Here is a 24,188-nt window from a genome sequence, read left to right on the forward strand (position 1 = left end):
TTCACTTTAATTGAAGCGTATTGGCGTCCCACAAACTGGCAATTATTTGCTCCATCTTCTGCTTAGTTTGACAGTTTGACACAGGAAAGGAATAATAATGTAATTAGAGAATTAGGTCCATCACTGCCACATTGTTGGCTGAAACCCAACAACGTTATTTATAACAACTTTGAATCTAAATTATATTCTACCAATAGTGGTGTTTGACAAAACATAAGCTCAGAAAAACTAAAGGGCAAATATTCACACCTGGCTTTAATGTTAGGGGAACAGTGTTATAGACAAGAGTGGATGCAACATACCAGTTGTCATCTGGGCTTCACCTGTCACAGCTGTTTTGTTGAATTAGGCATGTGACATCCAAGCAATGCTCAGTAGTGGCTTATCGTGTCCTGCAACCACACTCCTTGATACCCAATGTCAGCACAGATCAGACTAGACCTGCACTGACACCACACCTCACTTAGCCCACAGGATTGTTCCCCATCAGTCTCTGTACAAAAAAAGGCTAATGTGACAGCTGACCCTGCTGGCTTGAAATACAATCCCTTTTATTCTTGTCTTTAGTGATAAACCTCATCTGCTCTCTCAGAATAAATGATGGTTGCTTTAGTGAGGGCAACTAGAGCCCATACATCAAGTCACTGTTGTGTTTAGTGATGTGGACCTCCGAATTAACCTTCTTTTCTCCATCTTACAGTTCCTTGATTTCTCAGCAGGGGGTAGTCAAACAACACAAAACATGTTACTGCTGACAAGCATACTGATTATTGTTTTTATCCAAGAGATGGTTGAGGATGTTACGCAGAATGCTGATTTTATTTTTACTGGAAATAATCAGTATAGGGATACTAAGCAATCCAAAGGACAAGCGAATTAAATTACAGTAATACTTTTTGATAATTCTTTTTTGCCTTGATTTATGTGCTGTGCTTATAACACCATTCATGCTGTAAATAATGCATATGCATATTATAGTGTAATATTTACTGGGCACAAAAAGCAATTATAAAAAACACTTTCATGTGCCACAGACTGAAGTTATACAAACATCATTTTTGATATGGTATGTCACTCTGTGACTAATGATGTTCAATTTAGTTACAGTATCTAGACTTGCTCTAAATATAAAATTAAAACTACAGAGACCGATGGAAAAGAAAGAATGGACTAAATCAATGCAAAAGAGGCCGATAAATGCTGACTTTTTAGTCCCCTAATATAGGTCAAGCTCCCACAACACTGGCTCCGTCACCACCCATACTTTAATGTGATAGTGTGTTTTGTCTTTGTTTGGCAGAAACACACATCTGTTTACAACTATTCACACCCCCGTTGAAAATGTATTCAAATTATGTCACTTTAAAAAAAGGCCATAGCCTGAATTTATCACACTATGCTGTGAATCAGTGGGCCTAACTGGGATTCAAATGGCTTAATATTTCGGGTATTTCAAGCTTCATGTGTTCAAATCAGCCTCAACCACAAATCTTCCTAAAATGGAGACCTGATCTAGACAACGCTAGGTGTAAGATGCAGCCATTAAAAGTTTCATTTTCTAATAAATACTGGACTTCCAGGCGTCACTAACACACCAGAACTGCAGCGCCCGAATGAGGATGAGAGAGATAGTGAGAGAGAGTAGATGATGAAACTGAAGCGTAAGACACATTTTTAAAACACATCATGAGCTGCAATGTAATGAAAAAGGAATTTTCCTCATGTTAAACATGCTAACTTGTCTTGTTAGCAAAGTGTGACCCCTATAAAATTGCTTCATTTATAATTCATTGTGTTTATTTTATCCTAATAGATTCACAACTCCCGAAGCTTAATCACGACAGATAAGTACATCACATTCATTTTTGAAAATGGTGGCTGTATACCCTCATTGATACCACAACTGTACCTGAAATCCTGATTCATGTCAGTTCACTCTGAATTCCCTCGTCCTTTCATTTCATTTTTGTCTGTGTTCCATGATGAAGGGCAAATAAAGTGCATTTTCTTTGTGAATCTAAAAAAAGCCACACACAACACAGGTGTGTACAAAGTATATAATCAAGTGTATTTTCATCTTTATCCACGTTCTGTACATATATTAAGATCCATTTCACATGAACACTATACAATAGCAATGAGTGAGGAATGGAATATTTTCTGAACGCTGAGCAGCTCATGTTAAATGGCACTTTCATAAAATATAACAGGAAATCACAGAGCATGAATAAGTAAATGTAGACATAACTCAACAGAGAAAATGGCTTTATATTATCAGATCCATTGAGTAACAGATTCAGCACATAAAAAAATGCACAATGCAACAAAAAAAAACAATTGTTTTTTCCATCCTTGTGTTTTCTCTGCATAATCAGAACCGTAAATAATGCAAAAACAAAAGGTATTTGCGGCTATCCGAGGAAAGTGTGCTTTTGTCTGAATTTAAGTAAAAGGCAATCTAAAATGTAACGTGTCAAGAGGAGTGGTAACAAGATACATCAAATATCAGAGAAATATCAATACGATTCACAAACCTTCAATTATTCATCTCATAGAATAGTCTTTTAGTAACTGATAGAAAAAAACAATACATGTTTGGCTGCTTTACAAGGAATATCTATATTTCAAAGATATGTTTACATTTTCTGTGTGCTTTTTGAATTATCCCATCACAGTTTTGAGAAAAGAGGAGATCCAGAGTGATCCAGCCTCTGGTGAGGCGGGTTGCTCCATGAAGATAAACCTCGAAATGAGGTTCCCCCCAAAATCCTGTGAAGTTCGGGCAGCAGCAAATTTGATGTTGTTGCGCTATCGTGTTAGGGGGAGGGGAGCATCTCGCCCGTTCGTTTTCTTCACACCTGTTTCCCAGCGTACACAATGCTTTTTCAATCTGCTAACCTCTATATGTACATTTACAAGCAATGTTTACAGAGAAATAACTTCACTGGTGTAGACTGACTTGTTCACAATTATCCCTAGAATACTGGCAGGGAAAACTGACTGTGATATCTCACATAAATAATGTTTCTGATCCATCATATATAATGTTCACTGCCTGGAGTGTATTGAGTGATTCAATATTTCTGTCTTTTTGTCCTGGAGAGCTAGATATCATGCTTCATTTATGATACTGCACTAGCAACAAAATACCATCTCTGGTGGACAGAGGAAGAGTGACTGGGGAGTTTTAAAACTACATAACCTAACATGGAGGCTGCAGAGATGATGTTTTATCCAAATATAAGGGCTTTTATTTTGAGTATAGTCAGACTTACTGGGGTGCTCTCAAATTCAATAACTGGCCTGTTCTGCTTCATATATCATAATGGGGACATTGAGACTTGAGATCAAGCATTACAAAGAAGTACAAAGAAAACATTTAGGCAAATCTGTCCGGATGTTCTCAGCACTTCCTTCACTGTACCATGCTATATACAAAGCCGAAGTGTCAAGCTCGTTGAAGACATAAAAAATGATCCACTAACAAAGAATTGGTGAATGCAGACTGAGTGCACATTGTGACCCAGATAATTAGTCAGATCATGTGTCATATATGAGGAATCTTTCACTAATAGGAGCTGGGCAACCTTGACTTTTGAGAAAAATGCAATTGTTGAAAGCAAGCATTGCTTTGTGCAGTTGTTTTTTTGTGGCCTGTGAAATTCCTCTGATGGTTGACCCAACAAAATCAGGGAGCGAAACAAAAACATCCTCTCTCTTCTTCTTGTCTCAGGCCACACTTTTCTCGTTCTCCCTTCTCAGACGTAATATTCTTTGTCTTTGTTCTTTTTGCCCTTTGTGATTGCCTTAGCCACAGAGGCCGTTGCTGTGCTTTTGTCTTTGACCACTGCTCCGTTGCCCTCCACAGTGGAATTGTTGGCAAAATTGTGGCCCTGGTCTGTCTGGTAGGAGCCCTCGTCCCGGTTGCGGTACTTGTACATGGCATAGAGGAGGATAAGAATGCAGAGAGCAGCAGCAGCCACAATACCAACCACCATCCCTGTGGTGCTACTGGACTCCCTGATCACCTCCACGGCACCGGGTTGGCTCTTTTCATCAGAGGCTGTGGGGTTGGCTGTGGGCACATGGGGAAAATTGGGGGGGTATGTTAGTCCTGGTGTGTTTCGGGAGGATGGAGGAGCAGGGGGCAGAAGCACCTGGTCACGGGTGTTCATTTTGCCTGCGGGGATGTGGAGCTGGTCAGGGTTGGTGGTGGGAACATAAGGAGGTAGGGGGCGGGGTTTCTGGGCTCCACCCTCACCAGCGGTGGGAGGTGGAGGAAGGACTGTCCTATCAGTGACCATTGGGGATTTATTATTGTAAAAGTCTTCGTCATCTGATTCCGTCATTTCCCCAGAGCCAAAGGCCGAGACCTCCACAGGGTCACCACAGTCCTCCTGGTCCGGGGGGCAGGAAGGGTGAGGAGGGAGTATCAAGGACTCTTTGGTGGTTTCAAGTGGGGAAAGGAGGGTTGGGGGAGGAAGGATGACAGGGTAACGGGTGGCGATGGATGGGGGCTCAAGGGAATCCACTGTTATAATAGGCAACACTAATTCACCTCCTAGAAAGGAAACAGAAAAGGTAGGGGATCCTACATTAGAACAGCAATAACATTTTCATTTTGGCATAAAAGTTAATCTAATTATCAGGTAGAATATTACTGAGGAATTAAACAAATATTAGCGGGCTGATCAGTGATATTATTCATAGTGATCACACATATTATGCTGACTTCTATAACCAAGATTATTTACAACATTTGGCTCATGAAAAATCACCATTCTTGAACAACGTAGTTCTCAGTTCTTATATGGAGTCAATGTGTGGGTGTGCAGATTGAGATGTCTAATATTATGTCAAAATAATACAATAGAGCAAGAACATTAAAGAGCTCACATGTAGACACAAACATACAAGGCGACCCATGAAAGGCGGCAGCTGAATGAAGAGCATATTGTAAACAGAGCAAATAACAAGCAAAAGAACAGTAAATTAATATTCCATGCTGTTGTATGCACATCTGTAGGCAGGGGTTAAAGGGTGACAAGAGAAATCACACACAGGTTATTTTATGCAGGAATCAGATGTGTAATATTGTGGCTCATTGAAAAAAAAACAGTGTGTCCTGTTTATCTATTTTAAGGTAGATTTGAGGTATATATATATATATATATATATATATATATATATATATATATATATATATATATATATATATATATATATATATGTATGTATTACTTTTTTTATTTTTTCCCCTGTATACACAGTACTTTGACATTTGACTTTGATCTGACTCTGAGGTAATAATGTCTTCTGGTTGTGGCGAGTTCTTTTTATTTTTTATGCCCACTTAGTTCTCTTGCATCATTATTTGAGTCACACTTTGCAGGGCCAGTCAGCAACAAACAATTCTGATAAGGTCATATTAATAATTGAGGCACCCATAATAAGGCAGACTCCTTCCTAAGTTCCACAGCTTGTTCCTGTCACACGCCTGATACGGTCTGCTGTGTTCCACTCCTAATGACTGCAGCACACTTTCTTCCATCCAATTTGGTGACTTACAAACATGCCTTAAAAGGTGATATACAGGCTTAACTGATACTAGTTATCACAGCAAGGAGACCATGTATTTAATCATGTGTGTGCATGAGCATGCGTGTGCATATCTGTGTGTCTGTCCACGGATAATCTTGCATACTGCGGTACCCATCATCTTCATATTTGTTGTTCTCCTTCATGACTGTATGCTCAAGGACCTCTCTTGTAGTTGCAATGATTCACACTTTTTGAAAACATATTTTATTGACAACATATGTTATTTACTCTTTCATACTGACATTGATTGACTGCTCCTCACTACTCTTTACCTGGCAGAATTCTGCGGATGTGCTCTTAAATTTGATTTATGCTCGACTCCTCTGCGAGAGTGGTGAGGGTTCGCACGGCTAGTCGGATCACGTGCGGTGGGTGTACGCCTGTCTGAGCACATCTGACATTCTCTCACAATGCAGATGCGAATGGGCAGAAACCACGCTGGAACCATGAAGTAGAGAAGTTTTTTGAATACATTGCGCCCTACAGTTTGGGAGAATATCGGTTTGTCGAAAGAAGAAACAAGCACGCAGTAGAAAAGATCTAAACGTTTTCAGCATCAGCTCATGTCTGTGCGACCGTATGCTGAAAGTTTAACAGAAGCTTGAAACAGTCACCGTGAAGCGTGACAGAGGGAACGGCAGTTTAGCTGCAAGGAGCCGGTGCAGATTAAAATGAGAGCGTGTCGGTTGTGTGAGACGTGCAGAGTCAAGAAATGCATCTGATACACTTGCGGTCTAGATGGGGGGCAATAGTGGATCGTATTTGCTCAAACGTTACAGATGTGTATTTTGCAGACACACCTCGCAGATATCTACTCTCTAGTCAGTAGCCTGGTTGAGTTGATTATGTTCCACGGATCAAAATGATGACAGCTGTTTGATAAAACAGCTAAATAAATGACGGCATACGTGAAACAGAAGAGGGAGAATTGAAAATGTGAAAATAACTATGACTGCTTGAAGTCAATGTGTTTTGTCTACAATCTGGGTGGATTAAAGACGTATTCCCAACTCTTTTTTTTTTTTGCCATGTCTGACCCACCTGTTCCCGGTTCACACTCTTCAAGGTCCTCATCATCACTTGGACACTCGGCTGATGCTACCAAAATATCATCCGAGTTCTGCGGCTGAAAGGAAAATGAAAAAATTGTGTTTGTTTTTAACAAATACACAGTCAACATATTTCCATCATCTAGATTATTTTTTCTGCTGGCTGACGGTTCCATTTGAGAAAAAACTGCAATATGCAGCACTCTACCACTTTCGTGTTTTTGCTTGGAGCAACACGAATAAGACTACAAATCCAAAATGTGCTCATATGCAGCTGCTCTTCATCCTTCACCCCTGTGGCTGACTTTATTTGTTTACAAACAAAGTACTGCTGATGGAAGGGATATTCTCAGTAGACTAAATGTTGTGCATGTTTTCATTTAATTCATACAGTTTGGCCTTTGAAAAATGTAATATATATATTAATTTTGCAATAACAAATTTGTTTGTGCTAAATCAGTAAATATGTCTAAATTACATTTTAGGGTGCAGAGTGGACTGATATTACCTGAGCATAGCGGGAAATATCTGCTTCACGAACTGGACAAGAGATAATGTAATGAAAAATGCCATCTGGATTTTTGTTATAGGAGAGGCAAGGAGATTTGTCTTTGAAACCTCAGGACTCCAAATACAACTGCTGAAATCCTTCCAATTTGGCAGGTTTGCAGAATTGGGATTAAAGCAAGTCATTTGAAATGGTGGTTGGTAGTGTTCCCCGGTCTGGATACAGGAAAATTCAAATGTGTTCAATAAAAAGCCTTATCTGCATATAGCTGTGCTAGTTCGAAAATATATTGAAGCATGATTATTATTATAGCAAACTTTGAAATAAATAACACATCATGCAAGATCAGATATGTAAGACTTACACCTTTTGTAAGATTATATGCACACAATTATTTCATGGATTTATGTGACATTTTACATTTGTGCAACGCATTTGAAATTAAGGGAGTTTGAATTACAGATATGAATGTTGTCATTGCATCAGAACCTTTTGGGTTTCCAGTGATGACCCTATACATATCTGGTTAGGTAATAACTGATTGACACTCTCCAAACCTATTGAATTTGTTGCTATCGTGTGTTAATGACCTTCCACGATTGAAACATATGAAAATCACTTTTACCTGCTTGAAAAGAGGTGACATCAACCAATTAACCCCAATTAACCCCAAACTGTCAATACATTAGCATCCAGTTCTCTTCAAATATTCATTTATACTCTCTCTGACCTTCGAGATACTCTCCCTCAAGCTGGGCGATCTTTGCCTCCGGGTGGTGGTGGTAGCCATGGTGGTGGTGGTTTCCATGATTGTAGTCGACATATCTGACACTGCGAGCGGTGTGGCGGAGGTAGTGTCGGTGGTCAACACCGAGAGCGAGTCCCCAACAAGACGCAGGTTCCCTTCCACCTGTACGCTCGGATCATTTTCTGCTGCCAGTTTGAGCACCTGGAGACCGTTGTAGTAGAGCCCTGAAATCTGACCCTGGAAGGGCCGACCCTTATCATGACCACCAATTTTAATGGCTGCCTGGCTGTTAAAGATGGTCAACTGTCTCCCTAAAACCAGACAGAGTCATAGAGAAAGAAGGAGGTAGAAAAAGAGGAAGAAAGAGGTGGAAAAAGGGAAAGAACGGTGGAGCAGACATACAGAAGTTATACAGGAGAGCTTCCGCAAGAACATCAGGTGGGTTTACTTCGTAGATACTTAGTAACTTACTTAAAACTTAGTTAGATTTTAACTTTAAAAGGGGAAGGTTAGTTAGCAGTAGGTTTATGGATTTAAACTTTACACATGCAGGTTACAACCATCAGAGGAGGATTAAATATTTAGGTGTCTATTTAAGTGTTTTGATAGGACAGTCATTTAGAAGTATGACTCTAGTTCGCAAACTGTCAGTGGGTGTGCTGGAAAATGACTGAAATATACATTTGTAATGTAAAATTGTTGAGTCACTGTTAATTCAGCTTTTGAATAACTCTAAAGAAGGCATTGCAACCTTTGACATACGAGAAGGTTCAGACTGTCCAGTTGTCAGAAGAGAAGAATGAATCAGACCGTGGGATGACTACATTTATTCAGATATGCTATGTTGGGAACTGCTTCTGACTGCTTTTGGTTTTCTTAAGACAGACAAGATAGCAAGAAAGACGCTTCTCTTTATCACCTTGTTCTCATGGCAGCTTGGGTTTAACTAAGCTAGTAGGGAGGGGGCTTAGCAAGCCGTTTCCTGGTACCAGTACTTAAGTAAATACATTCATTTTAGAAAAAACAGAGACCGACTAGGGCAGGTTTCTTCATTCACCAGTTGAGAAAAAAGAGCAGATGTTTTTCCAGGATAATTATTAATCTCTTAACTCCAGAACAGATGGTGCAGAGATGCAAAATGTATGGCTGCTTTTTGAAGAGATGGGAAAATAATCAAAATGGCTGTCTTACTATACTTCAGACTGTGGAGCTTAATGACAATAACTAAACATCCCTGCCTCCACTGACTTCATCAGCCATTGGGTGCCCCCTTGTCCAATTGTTCACCTCCTGAAAGTGGCAATGATATCTCTAACAGCATCATTGTCAGCAGCCTCACTGATAAGCAGTGTTACATCAGAGGTGGAGGACTGCAGTAATGGGCCGATCTCTGGAGAATACTTATTAGCAAAGTTATTGGCTGCAAACAGTGATCTACTTTAACAGCCTGTCAGGGCTGTTTTGTTGCAGCAAAAAAAAAGAACTTGGCATGCTGACGTGGTCGTTGTAGTACGACGTAGATAAGGAAATACAAGGTGGCAGGGAGCAACAAAGGGGAATACATTAGATTTGGTCTGATCATATCGAGGAGTTGTGTTTTAAAATACTCAGTTTAGGAATAATGCGACTCATCTGATATCACATGTTAGTTTGATTGGTGTTCATGTACATGTTGCACAGCATTTACATGATTTTTATGCAGAATAATTACACACAGGATGTAATTACACACATCGGTTAAGAGGGACGATAAAGGGTTAGACAAGGGTTATGTGTTTTTAGTTATCGGTTTAAATTCTTTGTTAAGGTGCAGCTTTTCCACAAGGTGTAAGGATGACAAAGAATACCCCTTCGCTTTGACACTTATTTTTTTACTGAAAGCTATGTTGTGTTCATCAGAACTCATAGCCAATAAAAAGTCAAATTGAAACGGATGTATACAACTGGGTAACTTGATCCTTGTCAACCTTGTCTTCTGGCACTGCACCTCCTCAAGGGGAAAGGTTATTTCGTAGTTATTTCAAAGATTAATTAATTAATCAATTAATTTTTACCTTTATCGAGTAGCCATTCGTCAACTACCCGACCAAGTCTGTATGGGATTCTTTGTCTGGCAATAGCCAGTCGCTCATTATCAAAGTGTCCTTCAAAGAATTTGGAGAGACAGATTAAAGGTTAAAGTCTGCAAGCTGAAAGATCACATGGTTAGAAACATTATAATGACTAGTAGTTATAACTACTAGCTATATTATGTTATAGTTATATAACAAGTTATCAATTTAACCCAGCTGTGAGTTAAAAGAAACTTGTGCTTCACTTAGTGTTATCTAGTTATTATGAGTAACAGAGTTAATACTAATTAGAGAAATGTTTAGGCTATTTATAATGCGCTACACTAGTTACCCGAGTTATTTAGCTAATTTTTAAGAAAAGCATTATCTTAAGTAAATATCAGTTACAGTCAAATATAAACTTATTTTATGTACTGTCAAAAAAAAGGTTAATTCAAATAAACATAAGAACACATTAAGACAGGAAACAGTTATTGCATTTAGACAGTGATACAATTACAGCAGAAACACATAAGCCTTTGACGGGAGTCATTATAGAAGACCAAAGTCTTTCCCCACTTCTGTTCCACAATATATTTTGGAATATACTGCATGATATAAAATGTATTTTTAATGACATATTGACAGCATGTCTAAATCAAAAACTCAAGGAAGCTGAAGTTGAATTCTTAAAAAGATAGTCGTCTAACAAGATTTCCAGACTCTTAGTCCAGTAGTGGATACACATCTTGCTTTAACCCCAATACCTCATGTTAGTATTTGGAAAGAGCTTACAATTTTTTAAATGCAAAACGACATTGTTGAATCCAGGCTAATAGGACAGAAGCTGCTCTCAAATGAGACAAGACTTTGGACCTCTATTTAACACATGCAAACACAGATGAGTAATTATTTCAATGAAAACTACGACAGGAAATATACAATTTGATATACAATTTAACAGTATGAATTGCCAAGTTAATATGAGTTTCATGATTTTTTTTTCATTCAACCTTGTACTGATCTAGCACTGAAGAGGTTCTGTCAATCATCAACTATCTGACTCTTGCTCAAATTTAACTGCAATTCTTATACCAGTGTCCTCATATTGTATTCTATGTTATATATTGTTGTTGTATTTGTGTTTTTTTTTTACTATATGGACCCATGAGCCTGAAATAAAAGGAATATATAATTGCTTCTGATTTCATGTAATCACATGTAAAAACAGGCACAGTACATGATAGTGCATGGCAATTAAAGTGCAAGCATGTATTGAGCCTTTAGAGAGCTGAAAGCAGTGTCCCTGTGGTTTTTCCTTACATTATTTACTTTTGTCACCAATGCGGCACTCCCCTTTCCAGCATATTGTACCTCTGTTCGTGATTGCTGATATGCTCATCAGTCATTTATCATTAGGAATGTTCAATAAACCACTGATTGCTCAGTGGGAGCTTGACATAAGTCAATAGAATACACACATGGCCAGCACCATGACACACTTTTCGATTTATGTACAACTGTGACAAGTGTGTCTGTGCTTTGAGCACCAGCTGGAGGCAGAGAGGGGACTTGGTTTCCTCCCGCTATGCCAGCTGGTGCACCTGTTGCAAATAAGGTTAATTGGTTGATTGGTTCAGAGGAGGTTAAAGCACAGCCGGTCACGAAAACATAATGTGTACGCATTTTTTTTTCTTGGTTTATGTGGATATTAGGTATGAGTGCACAATGGTGGGTGAGCTTTTAACTTTTTGGACAGTGGAAATGTTTGTGTGCAGGACGCATCGTCTGCTTGTATGTTTGCCTTTGAGCCTCTGTGGATCTAGTCAACATAATATGCATATTCTGTGCCACGCTAAGAGTTTATTTTAATTTTCCAACAGCTGTAGGCCAGAATAAAAGGCATCGATATCATTTCCAAATATAAAATAAATAGGTTCATATGTTGCGTAGGACATGATGACACCTGCAATATATACCAACGACACACTTTTAGCCTCCTTTTGAGGAATATATTTATGTCTATGCGTGATATTTTAATTAACAGCATCTGCCAGTTACACCAAACATAACACTGAAATATATAACACCAATATGACTTGGTCATTATAAAGCCGAGCCCCTTTAAGGATACCGTATAAATGCAGCCAAATCTATCAGGTTTTATTCTGACATATAGAATGATCAACTTGTTTGTGTTCACCAGTGGACAGATGAATGGAAATTTTCACTACTGCACTTTCACTACAAAATTGTTCATGTCAACATTAATTTATCAGCTGAAATGATAGCAACATATTCATATATAAAACTGTCTCTTGAGACTTGGACCAGTGGTTGGAGGATTAACAACAAAGATGTAAACTATTTTAGACTTATATGGTACTTGAACCACAAGTATTATAGCTGTTGTATATAGATGCCACTTGGGCCACATACTGTGAGCATACCCTTAATATACTCATGGTAATGCAATTGAAGGGAAAGATGTTGCTAAATGATGTTAAATTGACTGTAAATTAAGATAATTTTCTTACCAACTGGCTGCAAAAAAGGACAGTGGCTGACACAATTTCTTCATTGCTAGATATACTATACGAGGTAGCTAAAGACAAATGTCAATTTATATATATATATATATATATATATATATATATATATATATATATATATATATATATATATATATATATATATATATATATCGCCAAACAGTGGCTTTCACAAATGCTCATTTGAGGATTTATGTTTCACAGGCAGACATGCAATCCCCTCTCACTAATAAAAATGCTCCATGCGTCTCTCTATGTGTCACATAGTTTGTCCTATCAGTCCATTACCTGGAGGATAACGCTCAATGACTGGATGGTTGTCCACCTGGAGCGTGGCATTGCCACCGCTGCGTGTGAAGCGCACTACGTGGTACTTGCCGTCATTTACCATGACAGCAGGCTCATCGATGGTGATGTCATCTGTCCCCACATTGAAGATGACACCAATTTTTCCTTCATCCTGCAGGTAAAAAAACAACAAAAGAATGACGGTGACATATTTAACAAATATTTCACATCACATTAACTGAAACTGTGCAGACTATAACGTGTCCGTCTCCTCCAAGGTTGTCGAGCCAGAAACCTTGTTTCAACGGCAAAAGCCCATCCCTTGTGACACAGACAGTATGTTTAGCTCTTTCTTTAGGGTTCGGCATCATTCTCCCTCAGCAGGCGACTCAGGTTTCCTGATGTGGATCGCTCTTGACAGAATCCTTCTGCTTCCCTTTTCGTCGACCAACTCTCTGTCAGCCTCCCCCTGCTCCTGCCAACCTCCATCAAAGATCAAAGATGCTTCTCAAACCACCCTTTGGGAACACTAATAAGAAACATTGGGAACAAACTGTGTGGGGTCTCTGGGCCCCTTCCGGCTTTTGTATATTCGTTGCCTTACGGCCTCTATAAATACAACACAAGGTCAAAGGGCTAATGTGTGGAGACATTGTGAGAAACAGCAAATAGATCTGCAGGAGTACACAGTAGAGCACAACGTTGCACTTTAAGTCTGCTGACTATAAACTATTGGACAGCAATAACCTTTGTAACTGTGATGAAAACATAAGTAGGAAGAGGCTCATCAATACAGTATGACACAGACCACATACTGTCAGCCTGAAGGTGAGGTGTAACGGTAAAGGTTGACAAACCAAGTCGCAATGTAATTCATTGTGGTCATGGAGTACCTGTACAGTATCTCAAATGCAGAATAGCAAATTGTGCACATAGCTAAAATCGCATTACTGTTAGACAATGCTAATAATAAGTGACCTTCAGGCTGTTTAGCTACCCTCATTCATTCAGCTGTGTAGTATCAAGGGCCAAGAGCCAGCAGGTTTTTTTTTTAAACCTCTCCTTCGGCAGCTGGTCACACTATTTCACACCTTCAGCCAGAGAGGCCAGAGGAAGCGAACAGTAAAATTGGCTGGTATGGTGTTTTTATTGAAATGAAATCCTGCACACTACTGGTCCTGCATGGCACACGATGTACACAATATTTACTCGCCGAGACATAAATATCTCCCAGTTACATTTAGATTCCCTAGTTTTTCAGTCAGAACTGACTTCCACAGCACATATTTAAGTGTATTTTAGAGTGAAAGGGACAGGGCAAACTAATTAATACACATGGTAAAAGATATATATATAATATATATATATATATATATATATATATATATATATATAATTGTCTTCTCTCTTTTAGCTATATATATCAGCTAAAAGAAAGGAGACAATTACCAGGCTGACCATGGCAGTGTTCCTTGTAGACCCCATGGGACACGGTTAAAGATTCTTCTGTTGACTATAGTGGCGGTGCAGCAAAGTCATGGACAACTTTGTATTCCAAGCACAAGTTTCATTCTTTATTAGGACATCCTAACATAAAATCTGATAATTATTTTTTCTTAAATGGTCAGCAATGGAAGTGCAATGATTTTTATCTTGTGTTTTGAGTACTAGTTTATTTAGTGATTCGAGTAGTTTCAGCGTACTTTGCCTGTGACCAGCTTGTTAAACCGTTGATCATATGAGTGAAAATCTGGAGACATGTAATTTGAAGGACAGGTTTGAGTCAATTAACACACTTCAAATCAATTCAAACATGCTATGAGTATGTGAGGGTGCCAGTAGAACTACTGGGATCTTTTGCGTTCTCTCCTACTTTTAATATTATTTTATGGACTAAAAGACCAGAAATTAAAACATGTCGATAAAAATACTTCTTCTCTTGTCGTAATAATGGGTGCTACTGTGGGACATAAGACCTGTCTCATAGCTTTGCTCTTACCCCTAATCATATGTTAAATACTTCTAGAAACCTTTTGAATTTGAAATAATTATTCTGGCACAGTTGGTGCTAAGGACAGAAGTGTGAACTGTCCTCATAGACCTTTAAGGGGCCATTAAAAATATAATTTTAAGCTTGAGAAATCAACTTTCAACGCATTCCATAAAACAGAGCTTTATCTTCAAACACAACATTCAGATTGACGTTCAGGAACAGGTCGATGGCTCTTTGGATTGTCTTTCTGTATTCTGCAATCACTTGAACGTAGTTATGAATCCAGGAGGAGGCAATGTGTGACAAAGTTATGCCACATCAAGTACAACTGGATAATTATTTTACACAAGTCAAAAATAAGTTGAAACCCCTTCATGACAAATGTCTACCCACTCACAGTTACTCACTATGAAACAGGGAGTTAATTAAAGTCAGTACAACTGTCTTATAATTTGTTGAGAAACCATGATGTTTTTTTTATATAGTGTACATAATATTTATATTCCTTTAATTGTCTGTGAAAAAACTATCTGGCATCCGTTGCTTACGTATTCTCTGCCCATTAATTTGTTTATGCTGTAATCACTCTTCCCAAAAAGCAAACTGATGACTATTCATTAGGAAACACGGTAGTGCGGTTTCAGGTCAAATTCAGCCCATGTCCTCTGGACAACAATTTACGTCTCCAGGGCCAGAACACTCTTCAACAAAAGAGTTGCTTGGATTCTGCTTACTCGGTCTTCCTGCATGATTACAAAAGCCCCAAAGCACCTTTTGACAGCTGGCAAAGCAACACTGCTGCAGCCCAGCGTCAGTAAACAAAAGCTTGGCCTTTCCAAGTCACTTTTTTTTCTCAATGCCCATGTGTTTGGGCTTAAAGCTAGTCAGGCATATCCTTATGAAAAGCCACGCAATCATAGTTGCTTTAACATCAGCTCTGATGGAGAAAGCATTTCCTTGGACAATATTCTGTTTCAGTAAGGGATCTCAATTCTCATCATAGCTCCAGCCTCCTCTTTCATATTGAGGAGAAAAGACTCATTATTAAAAGGATGAATTATCATAAGGATTACATTTTGATGATGGACACTGCCACCTGATGCATTTTTAAACAGAGCATAGAGCAGATAGTTCAAGATTATTTTAAGAAGCATATTGGTCTGAGTGTCTAAGTGTGTTACCAGCCAACTATCTTTTTCTGCATTGAATACATGTACTATCATTATTATTATTATTATTATTATTATTGTTATTATTATTATTGGATAGTTGACTCTTTAGTGGAGCATTTTCTTCAGAAGAAAGCAGGTGGGAAGTTTCATTGATAGTGTTAGAAATTCCTCTTGTTATATAATAAAGTACCTCTTCATTTATTATCTGTCTATCACATCTTGTTTTATTATTCGTAACTATTGTCATCATGTATATTTAAGCATGTTTATGCATGCATGTTTGTATGATCTATGTTCTACGGGTCCATGTATTTTTTATGCAGCGGCTTGGAGCCTAAGATAAATTTCCCTTTTGAACAACTTATCGTATCTTATCATACTCAGCATAACATAAAAGGAACCTTGTGAATAAAACACTATTGTTGAGTGCTTTTTTAAAAACCTCATCAAGAAACAAGCTACTATTCTTTTTTTCTAAAGCAGATTACTGAATGGAAATTACAGATTGGGATAAATAATTAAAACAAATTCAAACTGCTCCATGCACTATAATGTGAGCTGTTTTCTAATTCCTTTGAACCGTCTCACATTCCCAAAATCATCAAAGGCACATATTTTCTCTGAAAGGAGTTCTATCTGAAAATATCTATTTATTAATGTAAAATGTATTTCAGCTGTGGGAAAAACTTTGATTGCAATCATAAAAGGAATATTCTTTTATACTAATAATAACCACAGCACGCAGTCTTGTACTTAACTTATCTATCATTAATTTGAAATGAGGAATCCATATGCCTGAGGAATACGTACAGAAGGCAGGTTGAGGTCTGCCTTTGAAAGGACTCTCCTAAAATACACCCAGTAGCACATCGGGGAGCGCGTGTACCATTAAGGCTGAGTCCTTACCGCAGCAGCCGGGGTTCAAGTACAGCCCAGGGCCATTTCCTGCATGGCGTCCTCTCACTCTCCAATAAAACAAAATTAAAATTCCCCCAAAAAGCAACTAAATCAACCTACTATAATCAATGCGGTCCATTTTGCGCAATTAACCCTCTGTTTTTGTTTTAGCTTTTAGTGACTCTTTATCGTTGGTTTATTTTGTACATAGTAGTTGCTCTTTGAAGCTTGTGTATGAACCATCCAACAATTCATAGTTTCAATTAACCATATGAGCATTTTAATCCAGCAATCTTCTTTACAAATAAATGATGTTTATTCTTTTAGCTGTTTCAATGAAGAACTATAAACTCTAATTAAACAGATGTGACTTGCAGCAGTAAAAGTCTTTTTTCCCTCGTAGGTAGACAAATTTGACGTTTTAACTTGATAGCGCTGATGAATAAATAGAGCATCTACTAAATGAAAGAGCTTTTTTCATGACAAGGCACCCACATTTATTATGACTCAAATGTAATTTGGTAAAGAATAGTTTTTACTCATTTATAACATGATTTACCCTGTTTAAAGACTTTCCTCTGTGATTTTTTTCCCCTCATATTGTAGTTTTGAATGGAAGGCTCGATAGCCCATAAATGTCATAAGTACATTTTTTTCCCAAGCCTTTTCAGCTCCAAATCCCTGAAGCACATGCACATCATATTTTCAACTTCATTTTCACCAGTGTAGCCTACTGCATCTTTCTGTCTTCACAGGCTACAGTCAACTTCTACTTCAATGAGCAACACGTATCAAGGCTGAGTCTTTACCGCTGCGGCCCAGGTTCACTTCCAGCATGGGCCTTTCGTGTTTCTACTCAAGCTATCACTATCAAATAAAAAGCACTTTTTTTTTACACAATATACATAAAGAAATGACACCTTAGGTCTCTACAAAACAGGACGATGCTATTTTATGAAGCTTAGTTAGAGAAACCAACAGAGGCAACCTCAACACCCTCTGAACTCTTTCGATTCCCCCCAGCTGAGTAGTAATAAGGTGTCAAAGTAAGCAATTGGTCAGGGTGCAAGGACTTGGCAGATTCTGAAAAAAAAAATCTTTTCAGCTGGCTTTGCATGCAGGGAGCGGTCTTTGCATTTACTAGCAACAGTCCACGGCTGGCAAGGTCAGTTTCACACTTGTAATACTGGAAATTCAATTTAAATGGGACAGTTTGAAAAACATCCAGGGGATGATATTTGTACCACGGATGTCTGGTAACTGATAAGTGCAAAACAACTTTCAAACCGGGTTTAAATTTGTCGCAAACTATGTCTCAGCTTCTGATTTTCATTTTTGGGGGGGATATTAGTGTCCATATTAAAGAAGCCCTACTAGTAGAGATCTTAGTAGTATGAATGCCAAATGAGTTTGAATACTTGTGTTATTTTATCATTTTTTTCAGAATTTATTTGTGAAATATATGTAGATTTAAAAAGAAATCCCTTGCATAACATGGAGCATAAAATGAACAAGAATTCTCAAAAAGGCCACAACGAGTCGCCCCAAAGTTTTTCCAGATGCGTGCTTCAAGATCTAAACAACAACCTACAGTTGTAGGACCCTTCTTTGTAAAGATAATGACCTAAAGAATTGAAATCTACAAGAAGAATCACACTAAAACAAAGCACTGCGGATGTTTTTCATTTTCTTTTTTTTTTTTTAGATAAGAAGTAATCTACATCTGTGATTTTATGAAGCTTTTTTTCTTTAGGTAGTTACAAAAGTAACTGTGCTTTGACAACAGGTGGGATTTTAATTATTACACCACACGCCGCAGACATTTGACAGATCCCCCCTCTGGTCGTCATCTTGGCACATCTGTCCTGTGGCTACATGCTAAAAAGACTGATTTCCCTCTGGAAATGACACAGTTGCTGGCAGCTGCTGAGGAGTCAATTGGCTCTGCTGAAAGACACATGTATAACACCAGAAAAACATCTCTTGGTCTACTGACTCATGCTCTATTGTGTCCCATATTTTTGTTTTTGCTTCTATATTAAAACCCTTTCTCCCAAAAAAGTGAATATAAAAAACAAATATATGGTTTGGTACATGAAAAAATGTCCTCGCCTGAAATTTCTCTGCTCTAAACCCTCTCTAACTTTGTTCTGCTTCACTTTATCAAAGTCAACCTTTGCAGAGAGAATGTTCACATATTGTGCTATGATTTGGGTCAGAGTTCGACTTACAGCTGCATCATTTCAAAGAAATAATCATTCTAAAAGTGCTTTTTTTATAGGCGGACCTGAAACCTTTTACTTTTTAATCTTCATTTACTCTTGATTAGTAACATATAGACTGATGTTTACACATCTGAAAAAAATCATCTCACAAGTGTACCCTTTTATTATAAGAACAAATATTTAAATAGCCCTAGTTGTTGCAGAGATAAACCCTTTTTAGTTTGGGTATGTCATTTTCATTGATTATTGGATGCCATCAGAATCATACTAGCTGAGACAAATGCTGTGCCAAGTTAGAACAATGGCACATTCAAGAGAAAAACAAAACTTTAATTTAAAAACAGACCATCAGAGGTTTATTTATATTTATTTATTTGTAATTTTATTAAATCAAGATTAGAGCTTTTTGTGCCTACAACTACTATGGGCTTGCTACTTAAAAGGTGTGTATGACTATTCAGTTGGTCTAGTCCATACTGCTACAGAGTTTTCTAAACATCTAAACTGAAATAAAGAATTTTCTTTTTTGGATAATGTGCAAGTTCCAATGTTAGTCCCCATCAGCACTTCCAAACTCTGGAAACTATTTCTCGTTAATGTTGCGCAGGCATTTTGTGGACAATGGTAGGAAGTGATCTACATGTTTGTTATCTTGTGTTTGCAGACATAGTGGACTAGTTTCCACTGCTCCGGTTCGCTGCTCACTTCACATTGTCCTGCTTTTCTGGAGATCTAAGAATTTTGTGTTGTTTTTTTCTTTTTGAAAATGCTTTCATAACCATAAATATAATGCTTCTTCGGGTCAATATTCACAAAGTAATATATTAAATAGCACAATTGGAATTACCACAAGTGCAATTAAGGGTTATTTGTGTCTTGTTGTACAGATAATTATGTTTCCTCTCAAATCCTTAAAAAATGATTTAGCGTGTGTGGATGCAGGATGCTGTTATGCATAATTGCCTTATTGATCAATCTGAAAGAAGCTAAAATATAAACAAAACATATCTCTTTATGTTTATCATCCAACATTCTTTTCAGATTTCTGGACTGGAAACCAGAAAGAGAGGAATAGAATTGCTTTAAAACATATGAATAACATATTTGATTATGTATCTCCTTTAATAGTTAGTTCACAGCAGCATGATTTAAAGTGCGAGTTTGAGTGTTTTGACATTTAGGCCCAAACTCTACTTTCAGTACTTACTATGTGCAGCTGAAGATAGTCTCCGAGCCCATGGGTGCTCTCCACTCGCACCAAGATGGCGTCCTTCTGCTGAGAGCTGAAGCCCACGGCTAGCCGGTCAGCTCGGGTGCTCGGTCGTTCATTAGGGGCCCATGTGAATGTGATGAGAGCGCCACCTTTTCCAAAGATGTACGTGGTACCAGCTGAAGAAAAAAAGAGAAACTAAGAGTTATTTGTTGTGTATTAATTGTTGTCAAAGTATCATCCCCAGTACGATATGATGTTTCGATTCCTCCTCCACCACAGTGAGTCTAACCCCTCCTGACGGCAAAGACACTCATTCATTTTTCAAAATAACGCAGTTGGCAAAGAGAAACCAGGAAGGAAGGAGGGAAAATGTATTTAGGAGCTTCGCTTTACTCCTAAATCAGAGTTAAGTATTCTAATTTACAAAGTATGATGAAGCTTTGCATTCACAGATGTAAACACATGACAACACTTTTATGATGATTCATCATTGCTCTCACTGCAAATACTGAGGCTGGGTCCAACACTGTGGAAATCCAGAAATACTTTTCAAATACTCAACATAGCACATAATTCAGGATGGTGCATATAGATCTTATCTACACTTTTGCAGATGTGGGGTGTCCACTGTCCAATACCTTATTGTCAGGTCAATAAGCACATCATGTATTATAAATATGTACTTCAATGTATTATTTACTGTAATTATTGAAATTGTAATCATTCTTTTTTATCTGTTTTACTTTGTCCCTATCAAACATGATGCATTGAGGACACAACACTTGTTTACATGTCTGTTTATTCGTTGTTGTTGCTGATACAGATGCATCGTGCAACATCCATGTGGATGCATCATATTGTGAGATTTAATTGTCTAATTTAATCTCAAATCTAAAAAGTAATAATGAATGATTGATGTGAAATCTGCTTTTAATGAATCAATGAATCAATATATACAGTATGTAGGTTTTAAATCTTGTCTGCATTTTATCAAGTCCAGTTGCTTGAGAGCACTGAGGATCTTTAAATGTCTTTACGTCCGCATCCTGTGAAACCAGTCAAATCAGTGCAAAGTTGTAAATTATATTAAAACATTGATTTTCCATCATGCATCCCTTGATTGCCTGGTTGCCTTTCTAATGTTTGGAGACAGTAGTGAAAGAAAAAAATCTATTTATCTACAACCTTGGTTCGATCAGAAGAATCACTATTATTGCTGACACAGATATTATTTGCTTTAGTCTTGAGCTTTTTGCCGTCACCAATTTGTGTCACAGACGTCCAAGTTTGACTTTTGTGTTCAGTTATTTTATCACAGAAAAATGTATTTTTACTTTCTCTGCACCCATGCTTTATAGACAACATTACACAGTGCTGGAGTCCTGTCTGATACATTTATGCACTCAATAAAATGATCTCGACTGTAGTTTTTGGCTGACCTAAATTTGATTGTATTGTGCAGCTTAAATCAGACCTTTTGCTTTTTTCCCTTCTTGTTCAATACATCGATGAGTGATTGATCAAGTCCAGGGACATTTTACAACCGCACCGTGGGAAATCATAGAGTGATCAGACATCAAGATGAGATCGATAACAGTTGGACTCAAGTGGGCTCTTAAATAAGTTCTTGCCAGTCCGCAGCATAACAAAAACTTTTAAAGATTAGATTCTGATCAGGTTTGTTTTGTTGAGACAAATGAAGCAGGTTGGTGTTAATCCTTCATTTACAATTTACTGCTGTAATTGCAGTGATCCCTGAGAAAATCCATCCATGCCAAATCCATTCACTGTTCATCTTGTAAATCAGACACCTTTTTACGATGTGAGGTGTCAACTCAGATTGCTCGTTAAATATGAGCAAGCAAAATTCTTTCATTTGAGTGAGAGCAGAACAATCAAAGCTGTAATCCGTTTTATACAGTCGATGCCAGGTTGGCTTTCTCAGTGTCAAAGTTATTTTCGAGTAGTTCGGACTGCAAGTGTTAAGCTTCAAATGGAAAGACAAACTGCCACATGAAAACCATACGCCCCAATGGATGCATAGTCATTATGTTCCAGAAGAAACAACAAGTACCTTGACTAGTACGCTTCAAGTATATGCTATTTTGGGGCTGTTCTATGACTTGTAACCAAAGCATTGTTTTAAAACTTTTTTTTCTTTTTTTAACACCTGAATCTCTTGAGTGAAGCACAGAAAAACACTTGAGACAAAATTGTTGCCTCAATTGTAAAGTGTGTGAGTACTCGTCTGCTCTGATAATGACAGGATCTAACTGCTGACTGGATGCCTTCTTAACATTGAACACTTAGTGCAAAGACTTGAATTAAAAAGGGGCAGCATTTGTTTCAAACACAATTATTTCTTACTCACTTAATCTTAATTCATGTCTGGGATTTAAAGTCAAATGTGAGTCGGTGGCATTAGTTACATCAAGGAGTCTCAATAAGTGGTTTTATTGGTTTCTTTTCAGTGAATGTTATCTGCATCTGGCCTCTTACTCTGCCCTCATTTTTGCTCAATTAAATAATGTTCTTTCTGTTTGATAAGAGTACAGACAGCTTAGCTTTTTATACAAATCTGTGAACCCATGAACAATATAATATAATTGCCCTATGACCTGAGCTGATAATGTATGTTGGAGCTGCAAAACAAACTCTCAACGTCCACAAAAATGTGACTTTCACACAGACTATAATATTGCATTCAATTATAGCATAGAGCCCTTCAATATGTCTAGCTTTGCTTGTTATTCTGAGAGAAAACAAAAAGGCAGTAATGATGTGGTCAATCACATTTTTCTAAGACCCAATTTCACATCAGGTCTCTTTTTTAAATTTTTCTGCAATAGAGCCTTGAACATCAATTTAAAAAGGAATTCTCAGGAGACTCAAATCTTGTGCACCTTTTGTACCCAATTTCCGTTGCCTCAAACCCAGTGTTGATAGATCATTACACACATCACATTGGGCAATGTGGTGTGTAGAAATGGAACTATTAGAAAAATGGGATAATTGACAAGCAGCTTACAAAGAACAGCACACATGAATTTAGAGCATGTGAAATTGTGCTCAACGTTTTCAGCCAATTTACATGTGAACAAATTAGACAAAATGTTCAGATATGTCTTGTGTGAAATGGATGACATCTCATGTGCAAACGATTCATTTGCTGTGATATTACATGTGATACCACGTTAACATCACATGAGAGGAAGAGTGGAGATGGGAACTTGTAAACGTCATCAAGACCGTTGTATCAGTACAGGATTAAAATACTGTGCATTCACGATATAACATTCTCACTATTACTTTGATGATCTTTGGCTAACATTAGGGGTTAATTTTCGATTGATTTTCAGGGACTTCCATATTGTAAGTACCAAGTCAGATACATCGGAGTATCTGTCTCTACATCTCTACAACTTTACAAGGTGGACATTACAGTAACTGTGATATAACGCGGCAAAAATGTAAATATAGGCCACATGTGTTTTTTACATGAGAAACTAAAAATTGTGTGCATTCTTTATTGTAACACTGTCGGTAACTCAGAAAATGATTTACTCCAATATAAAGAAAACAGTTTTCCCTTGCCAAGGAAATACCCTGTGACAAACAGCTAATGAACATGGCAACTGTAGTGTTTTGTGCAGTGCTGTGGGAACATGAGCAAAGACAAAGTCAAAGGGTGAATAGGAGGAAACACGCACCCTTGTAATCGGCTTCATGAATTATGGAATACTAATGCACCTGCAGGAAGCGTCTGTCTATAGAAAGCAGTAACTCCTGCATTAGTCATGATGTTAAAGCATTTCATTACTTTCTGCCTCCCTTTTCTGACTCCTGCTATCTCGTCTCTTCTCTCTGTGGCAGACCTGCATCAAATAAAGC

General features: G+C 37.8%; 1 protein-coding gene across 7 annotated transcripts in view; it reads right to left on the reverse strand.

Annotated features, from left to right (window-relative positions):
* Positions 1-1,829: 1,829 nt before the first annotated feature.
* Positions 1,830-24,188, reverse strand: part of LOC137802695 (neurexin-2-like) — a 107,218-nt gene continuing 84,859 nt past the window's right edge. For 5 of the 7 annotated variants that reach the window (XM_068600754.1, XM_068600753.1, XM_068600751.1 and 2 more), the window contains 6 exons: positions 20,292-20,473; positions 12,798-12,969; positions 9,961-10,050; positions 7,889-8,217; positions 6,643-6,727; positions 1,830-4,561 (listed from right to left, as the gene is read on the reverse strand). In XM_068600754.1, the coding sequence (XP_068456855.1) occupies positions 3,759-4,561; positions 6,643-6,727; positions 7,889-8,217; positions 9,961-10,050; positions 12,798-12,969; positions 20,292-20,473 (1,661 nt within the window). In that variant the 3' untranslated portion in view covers positions 1,830-3,758. The remainder of the gene's footprint in view (positions 4,562-6,642; positions 6,728-7,888; positions 8,218-9,960; positions 10,051-12,797; positions 12,970-20,291; positions 20,474-24,188) is intronic. The other 2 variants (XM_068600757.1, XM_068600756.1) reach the window with 1 other exon arrangement.

Source organism: Clinocottus analis, unplaced genomic scaffold (genome assembly GCF_023055335.1).
Source record: "Clinocottus analis isolate CAN_PGR_092001 unplaced genomic scaffold, fCliAna1.0.p SCAF_5, whole genome shotgun sequence".
Classification (NCBI taxonomy): domain Eukaryota; kingdom Metazoa; phylum Chordata; class Actinopteri; order Perciformes; family Cottidae; genus Clinocottus; species Clinocottus analis.